General features: G+C 41.4%; 1 protein-coding gene across 1 annotated transcript in view; it reads left to right on the forward strand.

Moving 5' to 3' along the window:
* NSRP1 (nuclear speckle splicing regulatory protein 1) overlaps positions 1 to 23,642 on the forward strand; it is a 74,663-nt gene that overhangs the window by 3,605 nt on the left and 47,416 nt on the right. The window contains exon 2 of the mRNA XM_033922710.1: positions 12,524 to 12,611. Within this exon, the coding sequence (XP_033778601.1) occupies positions 12,524 to 12,611 (88 nt within the window). The remainder of the gene's footprint in view (positions 1 to 12,523; positions 12,612 to 23,642) is intronic.

A 23,642-nucleotide genomic window follows, 5' to 3' on the forward strand; every position in this document is an offset into this window, starting at 1 on the left:
CCATGCAACTGGTGCCTCCCCAGTTGATAAGGTAACAGATATAGGCATAGCAACATCATTTAAGTCATTTGGAATCAGTTACCTTTATCGTAGGAGGAGGTGGTGAGTTGACGCTTCATAATAAAGGTCTGAAGAACTGTTCGTCCAAAGGTCGAATCTTGCTGTCATGCCACTTCAATACAATAATGTCTAGTAAATGTATGAGTTGATGTACATGTCACCATAGTACATATTTCTTGAGGTGATGCTCGTTAGAAATGAGCTTGTGTCGTGGCCATTGATCTTAATGCATGGGCTGTGACATGGACTAGGAGTAGATGATTGTGTCGTGGCCATTGGTCTTAATGCATGGGCTGTGACATGTGGACTAGAAGTAGATGAAGGAACTTGTGAAGCCGAATAACAAAATCGTATGAGGGTTGCAATCCAAATTGACAGGGTACTTTTTGTCACCAGCTTTGGGTTTGCTAGTGATTGATAAGAGAGAAGTATGATTCAAATAGATTGTGAGTGCTCTAGCGCAGCCCAGAGTATATAATTTTTGTTCCTTGTCTGTTGAATGCGTTGCTGGACAAAAAGTAGATAAGATGATGGTTTGATTCAGATGGAATTGCGAGACCACCTTTGGTAAAAATTAAGGATGAGTATGTAATAGTACTTTGTAAGATCTGGGTATATGGTCTATAGTGTACCAGTGCTTGAATTTCCCCTGTTCTTCTTGCAGAAGTGATTGTGACCAGAGAAAGGGTATTCTGTGTCAAACATTTAAAATCTGCTTCTTCCAGTGGCTCAATGGGAGCATGTATGAATGTATTCAGAACAAGGTTAAGATGCCATGCTGGTAATAGTGGCCTTGTTGGAAGTTTAAGCCATAATAGTCCTCTAAAGTATCTTTTAACAATTAGATGATGTATTAAAGAGACGTTAGCCATTTAATCCTAGAAGACAGAAATTGCTGCCATCATGTGTATATGTTTCGATGGTGAGCAGACTGGACAGGCCATATGGGGCTGGATTCAGTAAATGGCACTCAAAATTCAGCCCTCATTCTGAAATCTTTATAGAATAGCACTTGGAGCTGATTTTCATGAGGATTTACACCAGTGTATCGCAAACTGTGTGCCTTTTGAGATTTTAAGTGTTCCGCGGCTCACAGGGCAGGAAAAGTTTGAGAGACACTGATTTACACCAACTGAAATAAGTTAAGCACAGTTTTAGTGAATGCCCTGAACTGCCCATGCTTGTCCCATGTCCTCTCCCTTTTGCACGCTTTAAGCAGTGAGGATGGGAGGCGCCCTTGGCGGTGGCGTCCCCACACCATATTAACATAAGAACATAAGCAATGCCTCTGCTGGGTCAGACCTGAGGTCCATCTTGCCCAGCAGTCTGCTCACACGGTGGCCCAACAGGTCCAGGACCTGAGCAGTAATCCTCTATTTATACCCTTCTATTCCCTTTTCCAGCAGGAAAATGTCCAATCCTCTCTTAAATCCCAGTACTGTATTCTGCCCTATAACGTCCTCTGGAAACACATTCCAAGTGTCCACCACACGTTGGGTAAAGAAGAACTTCCTGGCATTTGTATTGAATCTGTCTCCTTTCAACTTTTCCGAATGCCCTCTTGTTCTTTTATTTTTTGAAAGTTTGAAGAATCTGTCCCTCTCTACTCTCTCTATGCCCCTCATGATCTTATAAGTCTCTATCATATCCCCTCTAAGTCTCCTCTTCTCCAGGGAAAAGAGACCCAGTTTCTACAATCTCTCAGCGTATGAAAGGTTTTCCATCCCCTTTATCAGACGTGTCGCTCTTCTCTGAACTCTCTCGAGTAACGCCATATCCTTCTTAAGGTATGGCGACCAAAACTGGATGCAGTATTCCAGGTGTGGGCGCACCATCGCCCGATACAGCGGCAGGATAACTTCTTTCGTCCTGGTTGTAATACCCTTCTTGATTATACCTAGCATTCTATTCGCTCTCTTAGCAGCCGCTGCGCACTGTGCCGTCGGCTTCATTGACCTGTCCACCATTACCCCCAAGTCCCTCTCTTGGGTACTCTCATTCAATAACATCCCTCCCATCGTATAGTTGTACCTCGGGTTTCTGCTTCCCACATGCAATACTTTACATTTCTCAACGTTGAACTTCATTTGCCATTTTGTCGCCCATTCCCCTAGTTTGTTCAAGTCTCTTTGCAATTCCTCACAGTCCTCTTTAGTCCGAGCTCCCCTAAATAGTTTGGTGTCATCTTCTTTAAATCTTTGCCAGCGCAAGCAGCTTCTCTGGCCTGCTGCTCGCACTGGCTTTCCCTCTGACATCACTTCCTGGCTGCAAGACCCGGAAGTGATTTCAGAGGGAACCAGGCCATCATGAACAGTAGGCTAGAGTAGTTGCTTGTGCTGGTGAAGATTTTAAAAAGTTATGGGGGTGGGGGAAGGGAGGGCGCAAATGTGGCAAGGGGGGGCGGAGAGGTGCCGGCGCTCCCACCAAGACGGCACCCGTGGCAGTGTCCCCCCCTCCACTACTGTATATAAGATTTTTGTAGCATCATACATGTGTATTGCCAATTAACGCCAATAATTGTTAGTACCCAATTATTGGTGCTAGTTGGCTTGTTAACCAATTTAGTTGCATGCACATCACAGAATAGGATGCAGTTTTATGCACTGTTTCTAGAATCCAGGCCATGATCTTTATCAGCCATCATTTTCTATGATTCGTTGCTTACTACACGATATATTAATGCATCTAGATTAGAATTTAGAGCTTTATGTATAGAGTGGAATTTTAAACCATTTCTCAATTAGGTCTTTGTTAGAATTAAAAGTAGAAATCTTTTTTTTTTATTATTGATACATTCATTTGTAGAGATGTTCCCTGAATGAGTTACAGTACATGGTTAAAGTTTTCCCATCCTAAGTACAACTTACTTCTGCTCTTTTGATACTAAATTTGGTCTGTGTCCAGCCCTTGAAACGTGACTGGGTTTTAACCGTTGATAGTTCTCCAATCTTCCTTTTGATGGAGATTCTTTTTCTAAACATATTTTTGAAGGACGTTTCATATTCTGCTGCTTTACCATGACATTTTAGGAATAAACGTATAGAAAGTCATCTGAAGAATCTCATTTCTGCTAGGATTTCAATGCAGCATTTTAGTTCTCTGATCATTCTGTTCCTTACCTGGAACATTTGCTATACTAACATCTCTCAAAATGGGAGAGGAACATTTACCTGGAACATTTGCTATACTAACATCTCTTCCTGGGAGAGGAGCTCTGTATCGTGTGAATCTTGTAACTGTACATATTTCTTGCTTGTTTTAAAATAATCATTCACTCCGAAGATGCAAAAATAATAAAACCTTTTGGTTTCTACTTTGTGTGTTCAGTTTTATTTATTTTTTTAATCATTCCTACCAGTATAATTTTTACAAAGTTTTATTTCATTATACCCTCATATGCTTGTAAACCTCTGCTATTATCTTTTGCTTCTGGCCTTTCCAGGAAAACCTATTAAGCTCAGAATATTTACAGAAGGGAACCCGTGCATTTAGTCCTGAGATTGTTTGTTTTTTCCAACCAGTTCTTTCCCTGGGCTCCAGTTGAACTGAAATCGGAGCTGGGTCTTTCTTTGCAACTATCCAGGGATTTTTCTCCTATTTTGTGTCCTCCCTCATATTTCTTCCTTAGTTCCTTAGTGACTTCAGTGACAGTTTTTGGCCACAGCCATTGACTCAGTCTGAATCCTGCCACTAGGTATCACCCTTAACCAGTGATCATAACGCCCTCCTACCCCAGGCGCTGTATGATGGCTGCCTTTGCAACATTGCTGACCCTGGGAGCAGAAGATTACAGAGAACAAATTGGGCACCATCTGAATAGTGCTGTAGTATGCAGTAGTGCTACTGATCTGTCCTTCACAAATTCTACATTTGGGTCAAAATTATGCTTTACCCTTTAACTTTCTTTTGGACACTTCCAGTATGGTAATACTAGAAGCAGAAGTCTGCTGTCAGACATAACAGGGCAATTCTGAGTAGTCTGTTGGGTTCATAGCACATATAGACAGCCTTATCCTAGTGCTTAAACCTGTCCTGGGAGAACCCCAGCCAGTCGGGTTTTCAAGATATCCCTAATGAATATGCATGAGTCAGATTTGCATATAATAGAGGTGACTGGTCATGCAAATATGCCTCATTAGGGATATCTTGAAAACCCAAAAGACTGGGAGTCCCCCAGGACAGGTTTAAGAACCAGTGGCCTAGTGCAAAGCAGTCAGTTAATTTATTGTTGCAAATTTATGAAAAAAAAAATCCTTCTGGGTTATAATCATTAGGTCTATAATAAAATATGATATACTGTACAATGTATCATGCATATATAATCAGTAAACCCCAAAACTTTACTCCAGCACCCAAACATTCCCTGTGCTTTTGATAAAAGCACTTGTATAATTTGCACCTGCTGTTTGTGTGAACAAGGGAAGAGCAAAACAGCATCTGTGTGTTTGAAAGTCTAATGTATACATGCTGCCCTCAACTTAAGCATTAGATTATGTTATGTTCAGTGCTTACAGTATATCCCACCATATTCCTGATGAAGCAAGTTCAAGGCAGGTAACAATCAAACAACTAAATATAACATCAAAACCAAAAATATAAGCATACAATATTACAGTGTGAAATAAAATTTCAGCATTTTTCAAAAATTGATTAGAAGACTTTCAATTAAAGGAAATGAATTCCATACTTTACTGAAAGATAACTAAAGGATTTATTATGAACAGGTTTAACTCTTATTCCTTTCATGAAAGGAAATGCTAGAAGACAGCAATCAGCATTTTGACAGCTATTAGCGTTACCCATCATGCAGTGTTCAAGAACCCAACAATTTGCTATGCTCTGGAAGCTCACACACTTTTTTTCTTGGTTAAGGGAGGGAAATTGTCAGACAAGCCTCTGTAACAGGCCAAAGACTTAAAAAATGGTCTCTTAGCTGTTTAAATAAAAAGTAGCACACAGCAGTGCAAACTCCGTCGTCTGACACCCCCCCCCCCCACACACACAATCAACATCAGTCTTTGGTGGTTTTAAATTCCAATCATTACCCATGCTTGTTCAGTTATTGGTCTCTTAGATTAGTTACATTTTCATGGAAGGGATGATGGTACATATGCACAGTTGTTTATTGAAGCTAGGGGTATGCACTCATCCTTCCAAGCCATCACTGACATACGGTACTTTAAAGTGCTTTAAAACACCCCAGCTCTCCCTCCTACTCTTTGTGGTGGACAGGACTGATCCCTCTTTTCTCCTGTCCTGCCAGATGTATTAAGTACATGCTGCAGTGGTGGGGCAGGAACTAAAAGGGGAGCACTCCAGTGCTAAGAAAAGTATTAGCATTGTCAAGGGTTCTGGTCTCCCTATTCTGCCTTACCTTTAAGGGAAAACATACCCAGCACCACTCTGGGATTTAAAGAGGGCCGTGGTTTATTTGGTTAAACCAACCCGAGCTATTATACACATTTAACAACATAAACAAGTGTAAAAAGTTTCCTCTCTACCTTCCCAGTATCTGGTGCTCAGTCGTCCACAGCCCCTAGCAAGACAATTGCCCTCAACTATCATGGTTTTAATAATAATAATAACTTTATTCTTATATACCGCCAGACCATGATAGTTCAAGGTGGTTTACAACAAGAGAAACTGAACAGTCAGCGATTTATACAAATCATAAGAAGTACATGATAAATCTATCAAATAACTGCGTCTTTACTAATTTTCTAAAAGAATAATAACATGAAATACCTGTAATAATTTTACCGAGCCAATCATTCATTTTGCCTGCCTGAAAGGCCTGCTACCACATCTCAGTGTGAGGGCCCACTCCAGTAATGCTTTATTTGTTTTGCTTTATAACCCTCTTTTTTACAAAGTGGCTCACAATTTAAACACAAAAAACAGGGAGGAATGGAGGGAAGTATAGTACAAAAATTCAAAAATATCACTCCAAAACAAAAGCACCACACAAGCCAAGAAAGCTAGCTTATTACTTAAGTGAAAGAAAAGCCTCAGACAAACGGAGAGGTGTACCCACACTCTTCCACCAAAGCATCATAGGCAAAAAAACTTTTGCACAAGTTTAAAGTTAGCAGGTGGGAGCAAAAAATAGCTGAGAATGATTAATGGTAAAAACCATAAACACAAACAGGCCAGGTAGATGATCGTTTCGTGGCCGGTAACCACTGCTTCAGGGCCTTAGTTCCAAATCCAGGCTATCCTATAACACAAAGCACAAACCCAAAAGGGAAATGAAATTGCTCACCTGCTAAAAGTTGAAAAAGAGCAAAAGCTCATTCAACTATTTACAGTACACAGATCCTAACTGCTGCTTTCAACCACAACTTTCAAAGCACTGTTGTGGGGCTTATAACCGTTTCCAGCCCTGTCAGGAGAAAGATCACGTGACAGGTCAGCTGAACACGAACCAGCCAATCCGGGCAGACCATGTCAGCTCATTCACAAAACAGAATAAACATATACAATACAAATCATACACATTTAAAACAGACAAGCAACCAGAATATCAAGTCCCACATTTCATATTATAAAACAGGTGTCTCTTCAATAACTTCTTAAAAACACCAAGATTACCCTGCTGTTCTATATACTTCAAGTTTATTTAAAATTTGATAAAAACGCTTATAAAAATTTCTAAGCGAAGGCACACGATTCCATTCCTGTGGGCCGATGCACGAAAACATGCTTGCTCGTGTAATGTTCAATCTCAGACACCTAACTAAAGGGTGCTAGCAAGTCTGCGCGATGGACAGAGCACAGCTTTGATAATGGAATATAAGACTGAATAGTGCTCATCAGGCTTGCAGGTGCTTGGCTGGGCATACACAAATAAACCAATACAAGCAACCTATAACATAGACGGTCCTCCAATTTTAACCAGTATAACTTCACATAACATTCTGTCAGATGCTCAGTTCACCCCAACCGAAAAAATGTTCCTATTACCAAATTTTGCGCAACCTGCAATGCGCGTAAAGAAATTGCGGGTAAACCCAAAAGCACAAGATTATGATAGTTGAGACACGATAGTAACATTGACTGTAAAATGATCTTAAATGTGCCATCCTGCAAAATGGCCTAAGTCTACCCAAAAGGCGCAGCCTGAAAAAGATCTTTTTGATTAGATCTTGAACATGGCTTTTAAATGTCAATTTTGAGTCCATCAATACACCCAAATACTTGACCTCCTCAGAAAACCTTGTGTTAATGCTTGTGCTAAACCATCATCTCATGAACATCTTACATTAAACATTTTCAGTAGGAGGTTTGGCTCCACTTCCCAATCCAGCTCATGTTATGCCAATACCCTGCTCCACTCCACCCACTCTGTAGCACTTTTCTAATGGCCCTGAGCATCTTCAAATCTCGCAGGCAGATGGTTTCTGCCTGCAATCAGGACGTGTGGGCTGTGCGACTTAAGCTGTTTGTAGTTGGGTCAGAGAGAGACAAGCTGGACAGTAAGGGCCAGATTCAGTAAATGATGCCCAAAATTAGGCACCCTTGTGTTAAGCTACCATTCTACAAAGGGCGCTCTGTGCAGAATACTGGTTTTGTGCACTGCTCGCACCTAACTTTGGGCGTAGACAGTATGCCTGCTAAAAGCTGGTGTAAATGCTCATACCCAACAGATGGCACTTAGGTGAGTGAATGCTGGAATTCTGTGACATCACACCTAATTTCTAGGAACACCTCTGATCCACCCGTGGCCATGCCCCTTTTGAGTTGCACGCTATGAAATTTAGGTGCACGTGTTTTGGGATAGGGCATAGGAATATTTGCGCATAATTCCTAATTATTGACAACTAAGTGCTTGTTAGCTCCAATATAATTATTAGCCCTAACTGACTAATTAATTTATACATGGATTTGGGATCCATACCCAACTTTGGATGATCTGTACAGAATCCAGGGATAAGTCTCAAGTCCCCTGTGTTACATGGAAGAGACCTGATTTTGAGCAGGAGAGGTTTTTCCAAAGCGAGAATCTCATACTTAATGAAGGAGAGTTGCAGGTTTACATGTAACATAGTAACATAGTAAATGACGGCAGATAAAGACCCAAATAGTCCTTCCAGTCTGCCCAACCATTCACACTGTATAAATTAATAATTTAAATGGTCCTTTTTGTTAGATATTGCTGGGCCAGAAACCCAAAGCTCTGCCTGGTAGTGTGCTTAGGTACTGGAGACTCTATCAAAGCTCACTCCATCTAAACCATCTTAGCCATCGAAGCCCTCCCCAGCCTGTCCTCAACTGAAAGTCCATATACGGGATACAGACTGTGCAAGTCTGCCCAGTACTGGCCTTAGTTCTTCAATATATACCATTATTTTCTGATTAGATATCTTCTATGTTCATCCCACACTTGTTTGAATTCTGTCACCATTTTCCTCTCCACCACCTCCCTCGGGAGCACATTCCACGAATCAGCCACCCTCTCTGTAAAGAAGAATTTCCTAACATTACTCTTGAGTCTACTACCCATCAACCTCAAATTATGCCCTCTGGTTTTACAATTTTCCTTTCTCTGGAAAAGATTTTATTATATGTTAATACCTTTCAAATATTTGAACGTCTGAATCATATCTCCCTAGAAACAGTGAAAGTGTTCAAAGGAGTAATAGAGGACAGCCTCATCACAGCAGAAGTGGACTTGGACCAGATATACTACAAGATTGACAATCTTAAAAGCGACAAATCCCCTGGACCTGATGGAATTCACATGTGGAAAGAAAGAAAGTGTTTTTTGTTTGTTTTTTTGGAGATCTGGAAATAAAGAAAAGATATCAGTTTAACTAATGGACTATTTCTTGATAAAGTAATACTTTTTTTTAAAAACATTTTAATAGTATTTAATATTGGTATTAGCGTTCCATCTTTATATTACTGCATATGTAAGGTCCTCCTGACCCCCCCTCCCCCCCACCAAAAACTTACAGCTGTGTCCCGGAAGAGGATGTGTGATTTGTAAGTTACAGTTTGCCTAGTTTACAAATAATCGCCCATTTCTTAATGAATAATTTATTAAAATTCAAACAAAATAATTCACATTCTCCTCCCTCTCCCAGCCAAGCCTCCAGAGACAGAGTTTGGCATATTGTCACTTCTTTCAATAGAACATTAAGGGTCTTAAAAGAACTGAATGTTGAAATCGGAGAGCTTTTGCAAAAACTTGCCAACCTGTCAGTTAGAACTGGACAGATACCAGACGATTGGAAGATAGCAAACGTCACGTCAATTTTCAATAAAGGATCAAGAGGAGAACCGGCCAACTACAGACCTGTGAATCTTATGTCTGTCCCTGGAAAGATGGTTGAAGCACTGATTAAAGATAGCATAGTCCGGCACTTGGATACACATGACCTGATGAGATCCAGTCAACATGGCTTCAGGAAAGGGAAATCATGTTTGACGAATTTACTTCAATTTTTTGAGACCGTGAACAAACAAATTGATAATGGAGAACCGGTGGACATAATATACTTGGACTTCCAGAAAGCGTTTGACAAGATTCTACATGACATACTTCTCAGGAAACTACAAAGCCATGGAATAGAGGGAGATATACTAAGATGGATAGGCAAATGGCTAGAGAACAGAAAGCAGAGAGTGGGCATAAATGGGAAGTTCTCAGACTGGGAGAAAGTGACTAGCGGTGTGCCCCAGGGCTCGGTACTTGGGCCCATCTTATTTAATATTTTCATCAATGACCTAGAAGAAGGGACATCCAGTGAGATCATCAAGTTTGCAGACGACACAAAGCTATGCCGGGCAATCAGATCGCAGAAGGATAGTGAAGAACTCAGAGTGACTTGTGTCAGAGAAATGGGCGGAGAAATGGCAGATAAAGTTTAATGTGGAAAAGTGCAAAGTAATGCATTTAGGCAGAAAGAACAAGGAACACGAGTATAGAATGTCAGGTGCAACTCTGGGTAAGAGCGAACAAGAAAAGGACCTGGGTGTACTGATAGATAGGATACTGAAACCATCAGCACAATGCGCAGCAGCAGCAAAGAAAGCAAATAGAATGTTAGGCAGGATAAAGAAAGGAATCGCAAGTAGATTCATCACTGGAAATGTCTAGTCAAATCTTTTGTAATGTGTTCATCACTGGAAATGTCCAGTCAAATCTTTTGTAATCCGCCTTGAACTGCAAGGTATAGGCGGAATAGAAATCCGTAATGTAATGTAGATTGGAGAAAGTTATAATGCCGCTTTATAGGGCAATGGTCAGACCACACTTGGAATACTGTGTCCAACATTGGTCTCCCAACCTAAAGAAGGATATAAAACTGCTGGAGAGGGTGCAGAGACGAGCAACGAAGCTAATAAAAGGTATGGAGAACTTGGAATACGAGGAATGACTTAAGAGACTGGGATTGTTCTCCCTTGAGAAAAGGAGACTGCGAGGGGATATGATCGAGACTTTCAAAATACTGAAAGGAATCGACAAAATAGAGCAGGAAAAAAAATTATTTACAATGTCCAATGTGACACGGACAAGAGGACTTGGACTGAAGCTAAGGGGGGACAAGTCCAGGACAAATATCAGGAATTTCTGCTTCACGCAACGAGTGGTGGACACCTGGAATGCTCTCCCAGAGGAAGTTATTGCGGAATCCAGCGTTCTAGGATTTAAAAGCAAACTAGATGCACATCTCCTTACGAGAGGCATAGAGGGATATAGGTGACTAAAATTATGCCAGGTGTACACCTGGCTGGGCCTCCACGTGTGCGGATCGCCGGACTTGATGGACCGAAGGTCTGATCTGGAGATGGCAGTTCTTATGTCCCTTCTATCCTCTAGGGTATACATATTCAGGGCATCCAGTCTCTCCTTGTATGTCTTTTGGTGCAAACCTCCTACCATTTTCATTGCCTTTCTCTGGACCGCTTCAAATCTTCTTATCTCCTTTGCCAGATACGGTCTCCAAAATTGAACACAATACTCCAAGTGGGGCCTCACCATCGACCTGTACAGGGGCATCAACACCTTCTTTCTTCTCTCTCTCTATACATCCTAGCATCCTTCTGGCAACTGCCACTGCCTTGTCACACTGTTTCTTTGCCTTTAGATCTTCAGACATTATCACCCCAAGGCCCTTCTCCCCATCCGTGCATATCATATCATGTTTCATATAAGTCACCAAAATACTGTTCATATATAGATCTGCTCTGGTGTCTTGATGGAAAATACTGTATGTCTTTTGCCAGTTCATAATTCATTAGTTGTGTCAAGAATTTCTGTTCACAAGGCAGGATGACAGGCTCATAGCAGTAACGGGTAATGCCTGTCTGGCGCACCCTCTGAATTCTGACATGGACTCACTTGGTTGCTTGATATCTATATCTATTTTGACAGTTTGACTTCCAGAGCTAGTTCCAGAGCTGGCCTAGTAATGCAATCATGCCTGCTAGATTTAAAATGTTGCATGTGGACTTAAAAAAACCTCAAAAAGAGAAAAGTTTTAAATGAAAATATTTCCTCAGTGATTTGAGGTTGGCATACACCATGGGAACTCTTGTTCATTCCTTCTTGGCAGTGTGAACTTCATCTGGAAGCAAGCTCTGAACTGAAGAAGTAACTTTGAATTGTTATTTTTTCCTACCGAGAGTATATAGCACTATACATCCTTGATGAGCGCTTTAACATCACCATCTGTTTTTACTGGCTACTTAAAATGCAGCTTTAACTTTCTTTGTGCTCTGTAGTCAAAATGGAGCTGTGAATTTTCAAAGGAAATAAGTCCTAAGCTTGCAAAAGACAATTTCAGAACCCATTACCTGGATATATTGATTGTTTAAAAATTGCCCAGCCTTTACTCACCTAGCAGTATACTCAAGATGTGCAGGCTTTTAGGAAGGTAATAAGTAGGCATTCCCAAGGGAGGGGTTGAAATAACATGTGTAAATGACATTTTCAAATCTATGGGGGTCCTTAGGAATAAATTGTGTGGTAACCTTTAGTAAAAGACCCCCTATGCGCATTTTCAATTGAAAAAGTACCTTTATTTATTTATTTGTTTAGTTTTCTAGACTATTCTCCCAGGAGAGCTCAGAACGGTTTACATTAATTTATTCAGGTACTCAAGCATTTTTCCCTGTCTGTCACGGTGGGCTCACAGTCTACCTAATGTACCTGGGGCAATGGGGGCATTAAGTGACCTGCCCAGGATCACAAGGAGCAGCGTGGGTTTTGAACCCACAACCCCAGGGTGCTGAGGCTGTAGTTTTAACCACTGCGCCACACTCTCCCCAAAGCAGGTGCATGTCTCTGCAGGGACTGTTTCCTCCCTTTGAAAACTGATACACAGTCCAGTGGTTTGACTTAGTGCCCAGAATAAGTCCATCCCTGAAACTGTAGCACTCTTGTTGGCCCTTGGGCTCTCAGCACAACTTTGCCGTTTAGCTGACCCAAAATAATTCTGTGGTTTCCTTGTCACAGGTATGGGCTTATTTTACCAAAGAAAATTCAGCAGAAGCTCTCTGAAGTACCAAGGCATGCGGCATTTGCTGAGGATTCCGATGAAGAGGTAAGACATTGAGCTTACTACTGCGATTCTGCTGGAAATGCGTTTACACAGAAGGTGAACTGCTGTCGTATTTAAACATCGGCCAATTTTTTTCTAGTTGATTCATGTACTAGTTGGAACAAGTGTACTTACTTGCTTCCTTTGAGTTTAGTTCAGTTCTGAAGTAGAGTTTAAAACATTTGAATTTCTGCTACTTGTTTATTTTAAAAAATGTGTCAACTGCCTATTCCTAGGCGGCCTTACAAAAGTTATGTACACAAAATGGAGCAAACAAGACTTGTACAAACATCTTAATTACAGATGGGTAATTACATCTTAAAAAGCTATAGTTACTCGCAGAATCACGAGTAAAACTTCTCCCTGACAAAAGAAGAAAGAAAGCCATTGATGATGTAAAACATATAAAGTGTTTCACACAAACTCACGTCGCTGCTGGTGGATGCCTTACTCTGCTCCCAAAATTACATTGCTTCCTGTTCGATATGTTTTACATCATCAATGGCTTTCTTTCTTCTTTTGTCAGGGAGAAGTTTTACTCTTTGATTACAGCCAGCAAATGGGGGCTCTCTGAGGAAGCCACTGGCGAAACACGTCAGGACCCGCTGGAGTGAAACAATTTCCTTACTTTTTTATTCCAGTCAAGTTAAGTTTAAAAATTTTTCATGTCATTTTATGAGCTTCATTTAAAAATTGTTTTTGGAGTTTGTCCTACACTATAATGAACACTTAAAATTTTGTTGAAGTCTATTTCATTACCTTTCTACCAAATGAAGATGGTGCAATGATAGACGATTGAAAACACTCACTTGTGATTTTCTCACCGCTACACGGTTCTGAACACCGCTTTGGTTACAAAGGCTGAAATAGTCACAGTTCCTATTTTTTGTTTTGTTGTTGAGTTCTACACTTTGGGAACGTCAGTGTTTACATCTTTACCCAGTAGTTCAGTTGGGATGCCATACTGGTGAGCCAGAAACATTAGAACTCTAGTTTTAAAACACTGAGATTCTACCTATTCTTTACTTTAATAAATTCCTGCTAGAAAAAAAAATTGAGAATTTTGTTTCTGCTTTTGTTCCAGCAGATGGTGCTGCAGCCCATGTATCTGTCTGGCCATATGAACTCCTCACTCATCTCTAGTCTCTAGAAAAAAAAAGTCTATGAAATCCTAATGTTCAGTCATTCAGAAGTAAAATTCTCTGTAAAGGATTTTATTGACTCTAGCTTAGTGATTAAAACAAAGGAATACAATAACAGAATATCCCTTGCTATGAAATTCAACATAGCACTCATAATATCATAGCAAAATGAAACACTCTTTCAAAATTTAATTTTAAGGTGGTATAGACCTCAGTATAAAGGACAATCAACAACTTTAGTTGGACAGTGTTGAGTGCTGCCAGGCATACCGTAATATCAATCACGGATCCAGTATTTTACTAATCACAATCCTTACTATGCAGTATGTACTAATATCCCAACTAAAAGTCAATGTCCAAAACTGAAATTTATCTTGGTATCAAGCAGAGTATAAATCTTCAATACTGGTGCAAATATTCAACTCAGCACTGTGTTTTGAGCAAATGCTCTTCATCGGGGATTATTCACATTCATTTCAAAGTCGTCATTGCAAAAAAAAAAATTGTCCCATTAGTGTAAATGAATGACTAGCTGAATGGCCTCATGAGGTTCCTCCTTCATATCTACTATAATAAAATGCTAAGCGTGCATGCGCACTCCTACCTACGTGTTCTGTGATCCGTATGTCCGTGGCAGGCAGGAGTGCGCATGCGTGCATAAAACGGTCTCTGCGGTCTTGCCGGCTCCCCCCTCACTCACAGTAAGTAATTTCTTCGTCGCACCTCCCCGTCGCACCCCTTCTTGAAGCACCCGAACCCCCGTTGACCCTCCCATCCCTTCCTGGCGTCTGACCAGCTCACTTAGTCCTTTGCTGCCCCCTTCCCTTCCCGACAAACCTGCCGACTCCAGCAGCGTCCGCAGTACTCTACGCATGCTGCTTCGGGGCCTTCTACTGCCCTGATTTGCTCTGCCGTGTCTCTGATGATGTCATCAAGGACGTGCCAGAGTAAATCAAGGCAGTAGAAGGCCCCGAAGCAGCGTGTGAAGAGTGCTGCCGATGCTGCTTCAGTCGGCAGGTTTGTCAGGACCGCGGGATGGGAATGGGGGGGGGGGGCGGCAAGGGACTAAGGGAGCCGGCCAGACCGCGGGAAGGGAAAGGGGGTAGGGGAAAATGCTGCTGCTGCACAGGGAAGTGATGTGAGGGGAGGGAAATGGATGGGGAGGGAATGCTGCTGCAGCTGTTGTATACAGGGAAGTGTGGGGGAGGGAAATGCTGTTGCTGCTGCACAGGGAAGTGGGGTGGGGGGAGGGAAATGCTGCTGCTGCTGCTGCTATACAGAAAAATGGAGGGGGAGGGATAGAAGGAAAGACAGACAGTGGTAGGGAGGGAGACAGAAAGAAAAGAAGAAAGACACAGGGGCAGGGAGAGACACAGAAAGACAGACAGACAAAGGGGGCCAGGGAGAGAGACAGACAGAAAGAAAGACAGTGGGAGGGTGAGAGACAGAAATAAAGAAAGACAGACAGACATATATTCTAGCACCTATTAATGTAACGGGCTTAAATACTAGTGTCTTCATAAATGTGTAAGCTGCAAGAGCCACACTCAGATTGAAAACCTCCAGAAAATGGCCTACCATCTTCATCAGTGCAAACTGCAATATTTGGAGGGGATGTGACAGCAGCTGGCAAGAGAGGCAGAATAACAAGAAGCCAGTCATTCATTATACTAATTTGATATCAGTCTTTCATATCACTGTTGAGGAATCACTAGCAGCTCTCCACAGGGCAGAAGCATGGGAAGGTTGCTCCTGCTCTGGTTCACCGCTGGCCCACCACTAGCACAATCTAATTTCTATATATTTCTATACTAGGTTTTTGTCTAAAGTTTTAGTTAGGGTTACCTGAAAAACCTAGGCATATCCTCTTTTTAGAGGACTGCTCAGGTGCCTGGAGGGATTTCCTACGCTTGGCAGTTTGTTCGGGTTTTGGAAGGCCCCAAGCTCGGAGCCGTGTCTGGATGTCCTCTATGCATGTGCAGACGTCGACATGATGATATCACAGGCATGCGCAGAGGACATCCAGATAAGGCCCCAAGCTTGGGGAAGGAGACACTCTGTTCGTGTGGAGGTAGAGCTGGGGCAGAGCGGAATGAGGTAGGGCCAGATGTCCTCTTTTTTAAAGAGGAAATTTGGTAATCCTATATGTCATTATTTCTAATCTCTTTTGGATGGTAGGTTGGGGGGCCATGACATTTGTTGCAGGGTGGCAATCTGAAACTGGATCTTCATGTATCTTTTGTGCCTGCATGAAAAGACTTGAATATTAGTCCTCTAAAATCCTGTGTTTCTATCTGAAGATATGAAATAGTCAGCCCTACAGTGTTATGGGACAATCCATATTTAAATGGATGAAAGGTTGCAATTCAATAGAGGACAAATTGGTTCAGCTCCAGAAGCTCTTGTATTCTACGGTCGCGCTGAGCATTTGCAACTATAAACCTCTGTTATCAACTGCTTTGTACTAGGCAGAAGACCAACCAGCCATTTCAGTCCTTACCTGCCGTCATCTACTATGTTGGGAAAAAGGCAGAATAAAATGTTGTTTATGCTACCTGCCATCTTAAAATAACTTTTTTTGATTTTTACAAACTACTCTTTCACTTAGAGCTGAGCCTTATTTGGGCTGTAGTGCCATGAGCTTTCATTTGAAACTACCCAAGAGTATTTAACCATTTAGTTTTAACCCTCTTCAATCCTCCCTCTCTTATCTAATTCAGTCATCATAGCACCCTAAGTCTGGAACACTAGTTGGTGCTATTGCACCATGTCTGGAACCCTCTCCTTCACCCTAGGGGCTGTGAGTGCTGTCCTAACTGTAGCTGGCCAGGGGAGCCAAAAACTGACTGGAAATCAAACCCAGATCCCCTGAATGGCAGCGAACGGTGCTGACACTAAGCTATTGGCTCAGCCTGGAACTTGCCTTTTGTAAGGATTCCAAGGGGAAAGGTTGTTATTACCTTAAGAATATTTGACCTGGAGTCTTTGGCTTACTTGGAACTCCCTGTCTCCTGATTACTGTGGATATTGTTCATGAAAGTACATAGAATGAATAATGAAAACTGTCCTGCAATACTCTAACTTTTTGCATGCTATACAGCGAAGCAAAATGCAATAATCATTCTCTCTTATGATTGTCTTTATCTGGAGAAAAAAGAAAAGCAGATAAGATCAGTTGTATATATATTTTCTTATAAAAATTGCTTTATTAGTTGTGTAATAATTTCTGAGTTGTGGGAGATAGGGAGAAGCATGTTGGCTGGATTCATTTCCTGCCTCTTATCACTTGGAAATCCATTTCTAGTGTTGGTGGATGGAGTATTTATATCTGGACTGTAATAAAGGCTGGGCTAGGGACTCGGTATACCTGACTTTGTAGTAGTGATCTGAATGGAGATAGAATCAACTTTTGAAATATTGCTTTGCATATTTTATCCTTTTGTCTTTGTTCCTTCATCCTGGCAACCAATTCCTTTTAAGACCTATGACTAGCCTCCTCGTGGTTTTAGCTCACTAGTACATGTACTGAGGAGATGGTGAAGTTCCACTGCCTCCACAATTGGACTTCAGTGTGGGCATAATATTGTACTGTGTGTAACCTGGACCTCTTAGCATTCTTCCAGAACCTTTTCAATGGAGTCCATTTTACCGCTGTTTAGTATATAATAACGGAAATGTAGGTTCTGTCTAGTATTTTCATTTTAAGACTATACCCACCTCACTGGATATAGTATCTTGGTTTTCTTGTACTACCAGGGATTATTGCTAGGGGCACAATCTCCGAGGGAAAGGCAATGATTGACCTCCTTTAGCAGTGGTTCTGATTCTGGAGGTTCAGTATTTACGTCTTCAACTACTGAAGGTTGTGTTTGAATCTAAAGCAACAAAGGGGTCACAACTGATAGTTTGGCAGTGGGATATGGGATTTCCTAAAGTCATCAAGTTACTGTTTTTGAATAATTTATTTAACTTAACTCAAATGACTATTCCTTGATGAGCTCCTACCCCTCATGACCTATATTAAATCCATGAAATGTGAAGAGTGAAAAAGGCCAGACTTGCCCTCCTGGCAGACCAAATTCTGGCTTAGAGCACCCATGGTTCATGCTTAAGATGACATCTGTGAGAACAGTGTACTTTGGAGGCTGCTTCTAATTCTTGGCCACATACTTTTTTTTATTTTTTATTTTCAGTTTGGGACCTATAAGTAAGAAAGACGTGTGAGAGAAGAAATGGATTGAAAGATTGCATTGAGTATTTGAATCCCCCTCAGTATGTTATGTTTTATCCTATTAATCAGGTTTTCTATTCTGCCTTTACCTATTCAGTTCAAGGTCGGATTACATGAAACGAGGTTGTGTCAGTATAGTATAGTATGGGGAAAAAAAACTCGTCACAGACAAGTCTGAGTGATGGCATAATGTTATAAATGAATGCAGTATATTAAAATGGGACTCTGCTAGCCTTGAAGAGTTAATACATTATCACCTTGAAGAAAAGATTTTAAAATGCAAGCTGAGCCTCTAAAAGAAAAGCTGGGGTTTGGGCAAACAGAGAAGCATGAAAACAGATTGCTGAATTGCAGGGCCTTTAATAAAAGGGCTGATGATAAGTAAAGACAAGACAAAAGAACAGGAAGTCAGCATCTATCAGTGCTGGTGGCACTGCAGGAAATTGTCATGGGAGAGGTATTTGCAGGCAGTTGCTGTTAGCAAACTTTGCCGACACGTTGCGCAAATAAGCAGCAGGTGGGCCTCTTCAGCATTTTATCAGAAAAAGAAGAATGATGAAGAATCTTTTTTATTAAGCAAGCAAATTTATTATCAAATCCAGAGTTTTGAGGCCCGGTATTCAGGGAACTCATGTGTAAATGTGGGGTAGAAGTACACAGAGTGTCTGGTGTAAAGAGCGGTGCATGTGTTTGATCTAGCAAGTGTGCATGCATGTATAGCTAGGGCTACCAGACGTCCGGATTTCCTCGGACATGTCTTCCTTTTGAGGACATGTCCGGAGGTCCGGACGGCTTTTCAAAACCCGGCACTTTGGGTTTTGAAAAGCTTCTGACGTCGGGATGGCTTCTGTGAACACTGTCCCATCGCATGAACAGGTTAAGGGGATGAGGCTGGGAGCAGGAAGGGGGTGTGATGTGGGCGGAACTGGACGGACCTGGGGGCTTGGCCATGGGTCCGTATTTTCCTTCAGGAAAATCTAGTAACCCTATGTATATAGCCCCTGTATACTCATCATGAGTGTGCTTTGTTGTTTTGCTGTCAACAGGTGTGCTGGTTGTATATATTATATTACTAGCTGATGCCCCGGCGTTGCATGGGTATTTAATTATAGCAATAACACAGTAAATGGTTTGAAATAAAGATACTTTATAGTGGTGAATGAAATTATATTTTTACAGCTTTATAAAAAGTACAATATTCAAATTATAATGTGAAATATTTGACAAAATGAATACAATACAACTAACACAAAACTTGATTATAAACAACATTTTTAGTTTCACCTCCAGGAGCAAGAACATATAAATTCTTGGGTGAACCCACCCTTGATCAAGCAACATAGAGTTGTCCATGGGAAAAACAGGGGGATCTTAAATCCACTCCACAGTATGTAATAGTCTGTCCCTGTGATTTGTTGATTGTGATAGAGAATGCAAGTCTCACTGGAATTTGCAATCTCTTAAACTGAAAAGGAAGATCTGTTGGAATAAGTGGCATCCAAAAGTTTCAGTATTGATTTAAACAACTCAATATGTGGAAACTCAGGTTGAAAAGAAACTCCATGCAGTTTTTTCCCGGTTCAGAATGGAACCTGTGTTCCTAGTTCAGCATATGTGAGTACTCATGTAATATAATAACATTATGAACTGGGGTGCATGAAGGAAACAGTTACAAACACAGTTAGAACATACAAACTCTATATGTATGGTGTCCGTGGTAGAATAGAAACGATGTCCCTAGTGGTTATAGTGTCATAGAAAGTGTTTTATAGTTGGAATTACTGTGAGAATGGCAGCTTTTTACATTTTTTCCATTGACATGAATGGGTGAAATATGATTTTCTGTTTGTAGCTCCGCCCACGTGTGCAGGTTGGCCGTGAGACCCCCAGAACATATCACCCCAGGTAGTGAGGGATCGGCATACCAAGTTTCATTCAAAGCGGTCAAGCCGGTTTTGAATTACTGTGAGAATGGCAGCTTTTTACATTTTTTCCATTGACATGAATGGGCGAAATCTGATGTTCTGTTTGTAGCTCCGCCCACGTGTGCAGGTGGGCCGCGAGACCCCCAGAACATATCACCCCAGGTAGTTGGAATTACTGTGAGAATGGCAGCTTTTTACATTTTTTCCATTGACATGAATGGGTGAAATCTGATTTTCTGTTTGTAGCTCCGCCCACGTGTGCAGGTTGGCCGTGAGACCCCCAGAACATATCACCCCAGGTAGTGAGGGATCGGCATACCAAGTTTCATTCAAAGCGGTCAAGCCGGTTTTGAATTACTGTGAGAATGGCAGCTTTTTACATTTTTTCCATTGACATGAATGGGCGAAATCTGATGTTCTGTTTGTAGCTCCGCCCACGTGTGCAGGTGGGCCGCGAGACCCCCAGAACATATCACCCCAGGTAGTTGGAATTACTGTGAGAATGGCAGCTTTTTACATTTTTTCCATTGACATGAATGGGTGAAATCTGATTTTCTGTTTGTAGCTCCGCCCACGTGTGCAGGTGGGCCGCGAGACCCCCAGAACATATCACCCCAGGTAGTGAGGGATCGGCATACCAAGTTTCGTTCAAAGCGGTCAAGCCGTTTTTGAATTACTGTGAGAATGGCAGCTTTTTACATTTTTTCCATTGACATGAATGGGTGAAATCTGATGTTCTGTTTGTAGCTCCGCCTACGTGTGCAGGTGGGCCGCGAGACCCCCAGAACATATCACCCCAGGTAGTGAGGGATCTGCATACCAAGTTTAGTTCAAATCGGTCAAGCCATTTTTGCGTGATCGCGGCACATACACACACATACATACATACATACATACACACATACATACCTCCGATTTTATATATATATATAGATTTCATTTAAATGTTTGTATTCCACTTTATCAGTATTATTGATCTGCTCAATAGGTATCACGAACCTCCATGTATTGATGGAGTTGCCTTTTTGGGAAGGAGACTTTAGTACATGCCCCAGCTCTGCCTACTCTACCTCATGGCTGTGCCTCTTGCTGTGCTGTTTGAGCAATGCAGAAGTCCACGATGCCTGCATTCCTGTGTATGCTCAGTTCAGGCACTTGGAAAAGGAATATGATACATTTTTATTGGACTAGTAGCCTAATACATTTTTTGATGAGCTTTCAGATGCCAAAACCTCTTCCATCTAGTTCCTTCCTCCTTTTTGTTTTCAATAAATTTTTGTTAACCTTTTGGTAGAGCATAAAAAATTCTTTGCAACAACCCCCCATGGGGGCACAAATGCACAAAACCAATTTAAAAAACCCAGCAAATATGTACCCCAAAGAAATTCACTTAGACACCTTCCCCCCATACCAAGTGCACCCTACAGCAGAAGTCGGCAAAAAGAAATGAACAGTAGAATCAGCCCCACTGTACCAAACCTCCCCAAATTACTTGTGCAAAATCTAATCCAACTGAGTCCATAATTCTTGAGTGGAGGTCATAATGACCATGATATTTATCAGCCAGTTTTTCCAGTTCTGTAGGGTCATGAAATAGTTAACTGTTGTTTAAAATATTGCTCTGGCCTACATAGCTGAAAACAGTGTACAATCTATTGACTTCATCTGCCTGAAATGTATGTCTCTGCCTTAACACATTGTAAGCTGAATAGATAAGAGTTTGAGCCTTGATGTGCCCTGCCCTTCTGTACATGTAACATTTAGACCTGTAAAATTTAGATAAGCAGAGAAATGAGCTAGTTTCCTATAGGACTATAAGTTGTATCCCTGAACCTATCATAAGTGCTGGCTTAGGACCAATAATAATTGTAGAAAGTTATAGAAGTAACAAATGAAAATTGTAGTTTTTGCATATATTAGTTTGCGAAAAGGGCATAAAAGTCCGTGTATTTCCTGTTTCTGACACTCTAGTAGGCAGGCTGTTAACTGCACTAGAGTCCGGCATGCTGTGAATAAACCTCTTGTACTTTCTTCACGCCTCTGACTTTGTGTGTCCAAGTGACCTTTCAATTCGACCAAGGATGTCAATTTCAAACGCCAATCTAAAAGTGTTGGGCCACACGATTGCTTCCATTTGAGCGCTATGGCGCATTTAGCCTCTGCAAAGCAAAGTCTCTTAAAGCACACTTTCCAGCGGCATCCTCACCTGTCGTGGAAGCCCAACAAGCACACCCAGGGATCCAACAAAATAGGTGAGCCCAGACCCAATCCCATAACATGAATAATGGAAGACCAAAAGCGCGTTCCTTCCCCCTTCTGTTCATCATCTCCTGCGTCTCCCTCCATGTGGTGTCTTCTGTTCCTTGCAGCCGCTGTTGCTTCTCTAGATGAGCAACAGCAGCGGCAAAACGGTAAAAAGCAGCAGAGGGGGGTCAATTCAGACCTGCCAAGCCTCCCACTTTGACGGGTCATCTCTCATCAAAGCGGGAATTTCTGCTGAGTCACTGCTGCTGATGAGCAACAGCAAAATAAGGAAGAGTCTTCAGAAACGTGCTGTCAGCTCTGCTAGTTCCCTGCGCCCTCTGACATCAACTTCCTGTTCCAGGGCAGGGGACCAGCAAGCCAACAGCACATGCCTGAATACTGTCTGTGCTCTTGCTTATTTTGCCACTGCTGCTTGTCAGGAGAAGCACCTATCTACTAGAAAAGATATTAGCAAGGTAAGAACCTAATCTCTTTAAGTTTTATACATATCTTCAGTGGTGGTGAATATTATTTTATACTGATAACCTACCCATTTAAAGTTATACTTGCTGTTTGGCCATATAGCTTTAAACTTGGCTCCAGTCCCACCCAAACTGAGATGATAAATTCTGGGCATTCAGCCACTTGAAATGCCAAAATGTAACATTCCACAGGTCTCTAAATGAAAACAAATTATTTTAAATAATGGCCTCATAATATATATATATATATATATATATTAAGAAGCAAAATCCTGTAGAATACATCTCTTTATTCAATGCCGCTCCGAGTAGTATTTCTTAGACTGGAGCTAAAGTACAGATGATTTGTATTTGAGCGTGTGTCAAGTGAGGTGCTCAGGCTCCAAGACAAGTACCGGTATAATGATACCTCAGCTAGTATGGAAGTAACAAAACAGTTCTCCCAGTCAGTCCTGAGTCACCAACAGGAACCATGATCTCACAATTTATACTGAGGATAGATGAAGAAGAAAAATGGTAACCCCCCCAAAAAAAAAAAACAAACCCCAAAAAAACAACCAAAAAACCAAGTTCCAGAAATACTATGAAAATGCATTTTTTTAATGTTTCAAAATAAATTAGTAACAGAAAACTGGAAAACACTAACTAAATTATGCTGTCCATGATGTGAGGAAGTGCATCAGTCTACCAAGGATGAGAAAACAAGGGTTTCCACATGAAACACTTGGAGAAAGAGTGTTTCTTGTAGACAGCTTTTCTTTCTGATTAACACCATTGCAACAATGAAAATGGGGAATTTAAAAGCCTTGCCCAATTCATTTTGGAATTCATGAACCTGTCTGACACTTCAGTTGGAGCCAGGTACCATACCATTATTATGAGAGAAAATAGCAGCTGAATATTCTCAAAAGATAATTTATTATAACAGGAAGACTAGATGGATGGAGCCCTGAAAGAGCCAAAGATTTACGGAATGGAGCACAACCTTTTAAAGGGATTAGGGGGTTTGT

This window comes from Geotrypetes seraphini, chromosome 15, assembly GCF_902459505.1.
Source record: "Geotrypetes seraphini chromosome 15, aGeoSer1.1, whole genome shotgun sequence".
NCBI classification, from domain to species: Eukaryota; Metazoa; Chordata; class Amphibia; order Gymnophiona; family Dermophiidae; genus Geotrypetes; species Geotrypetes seraphini.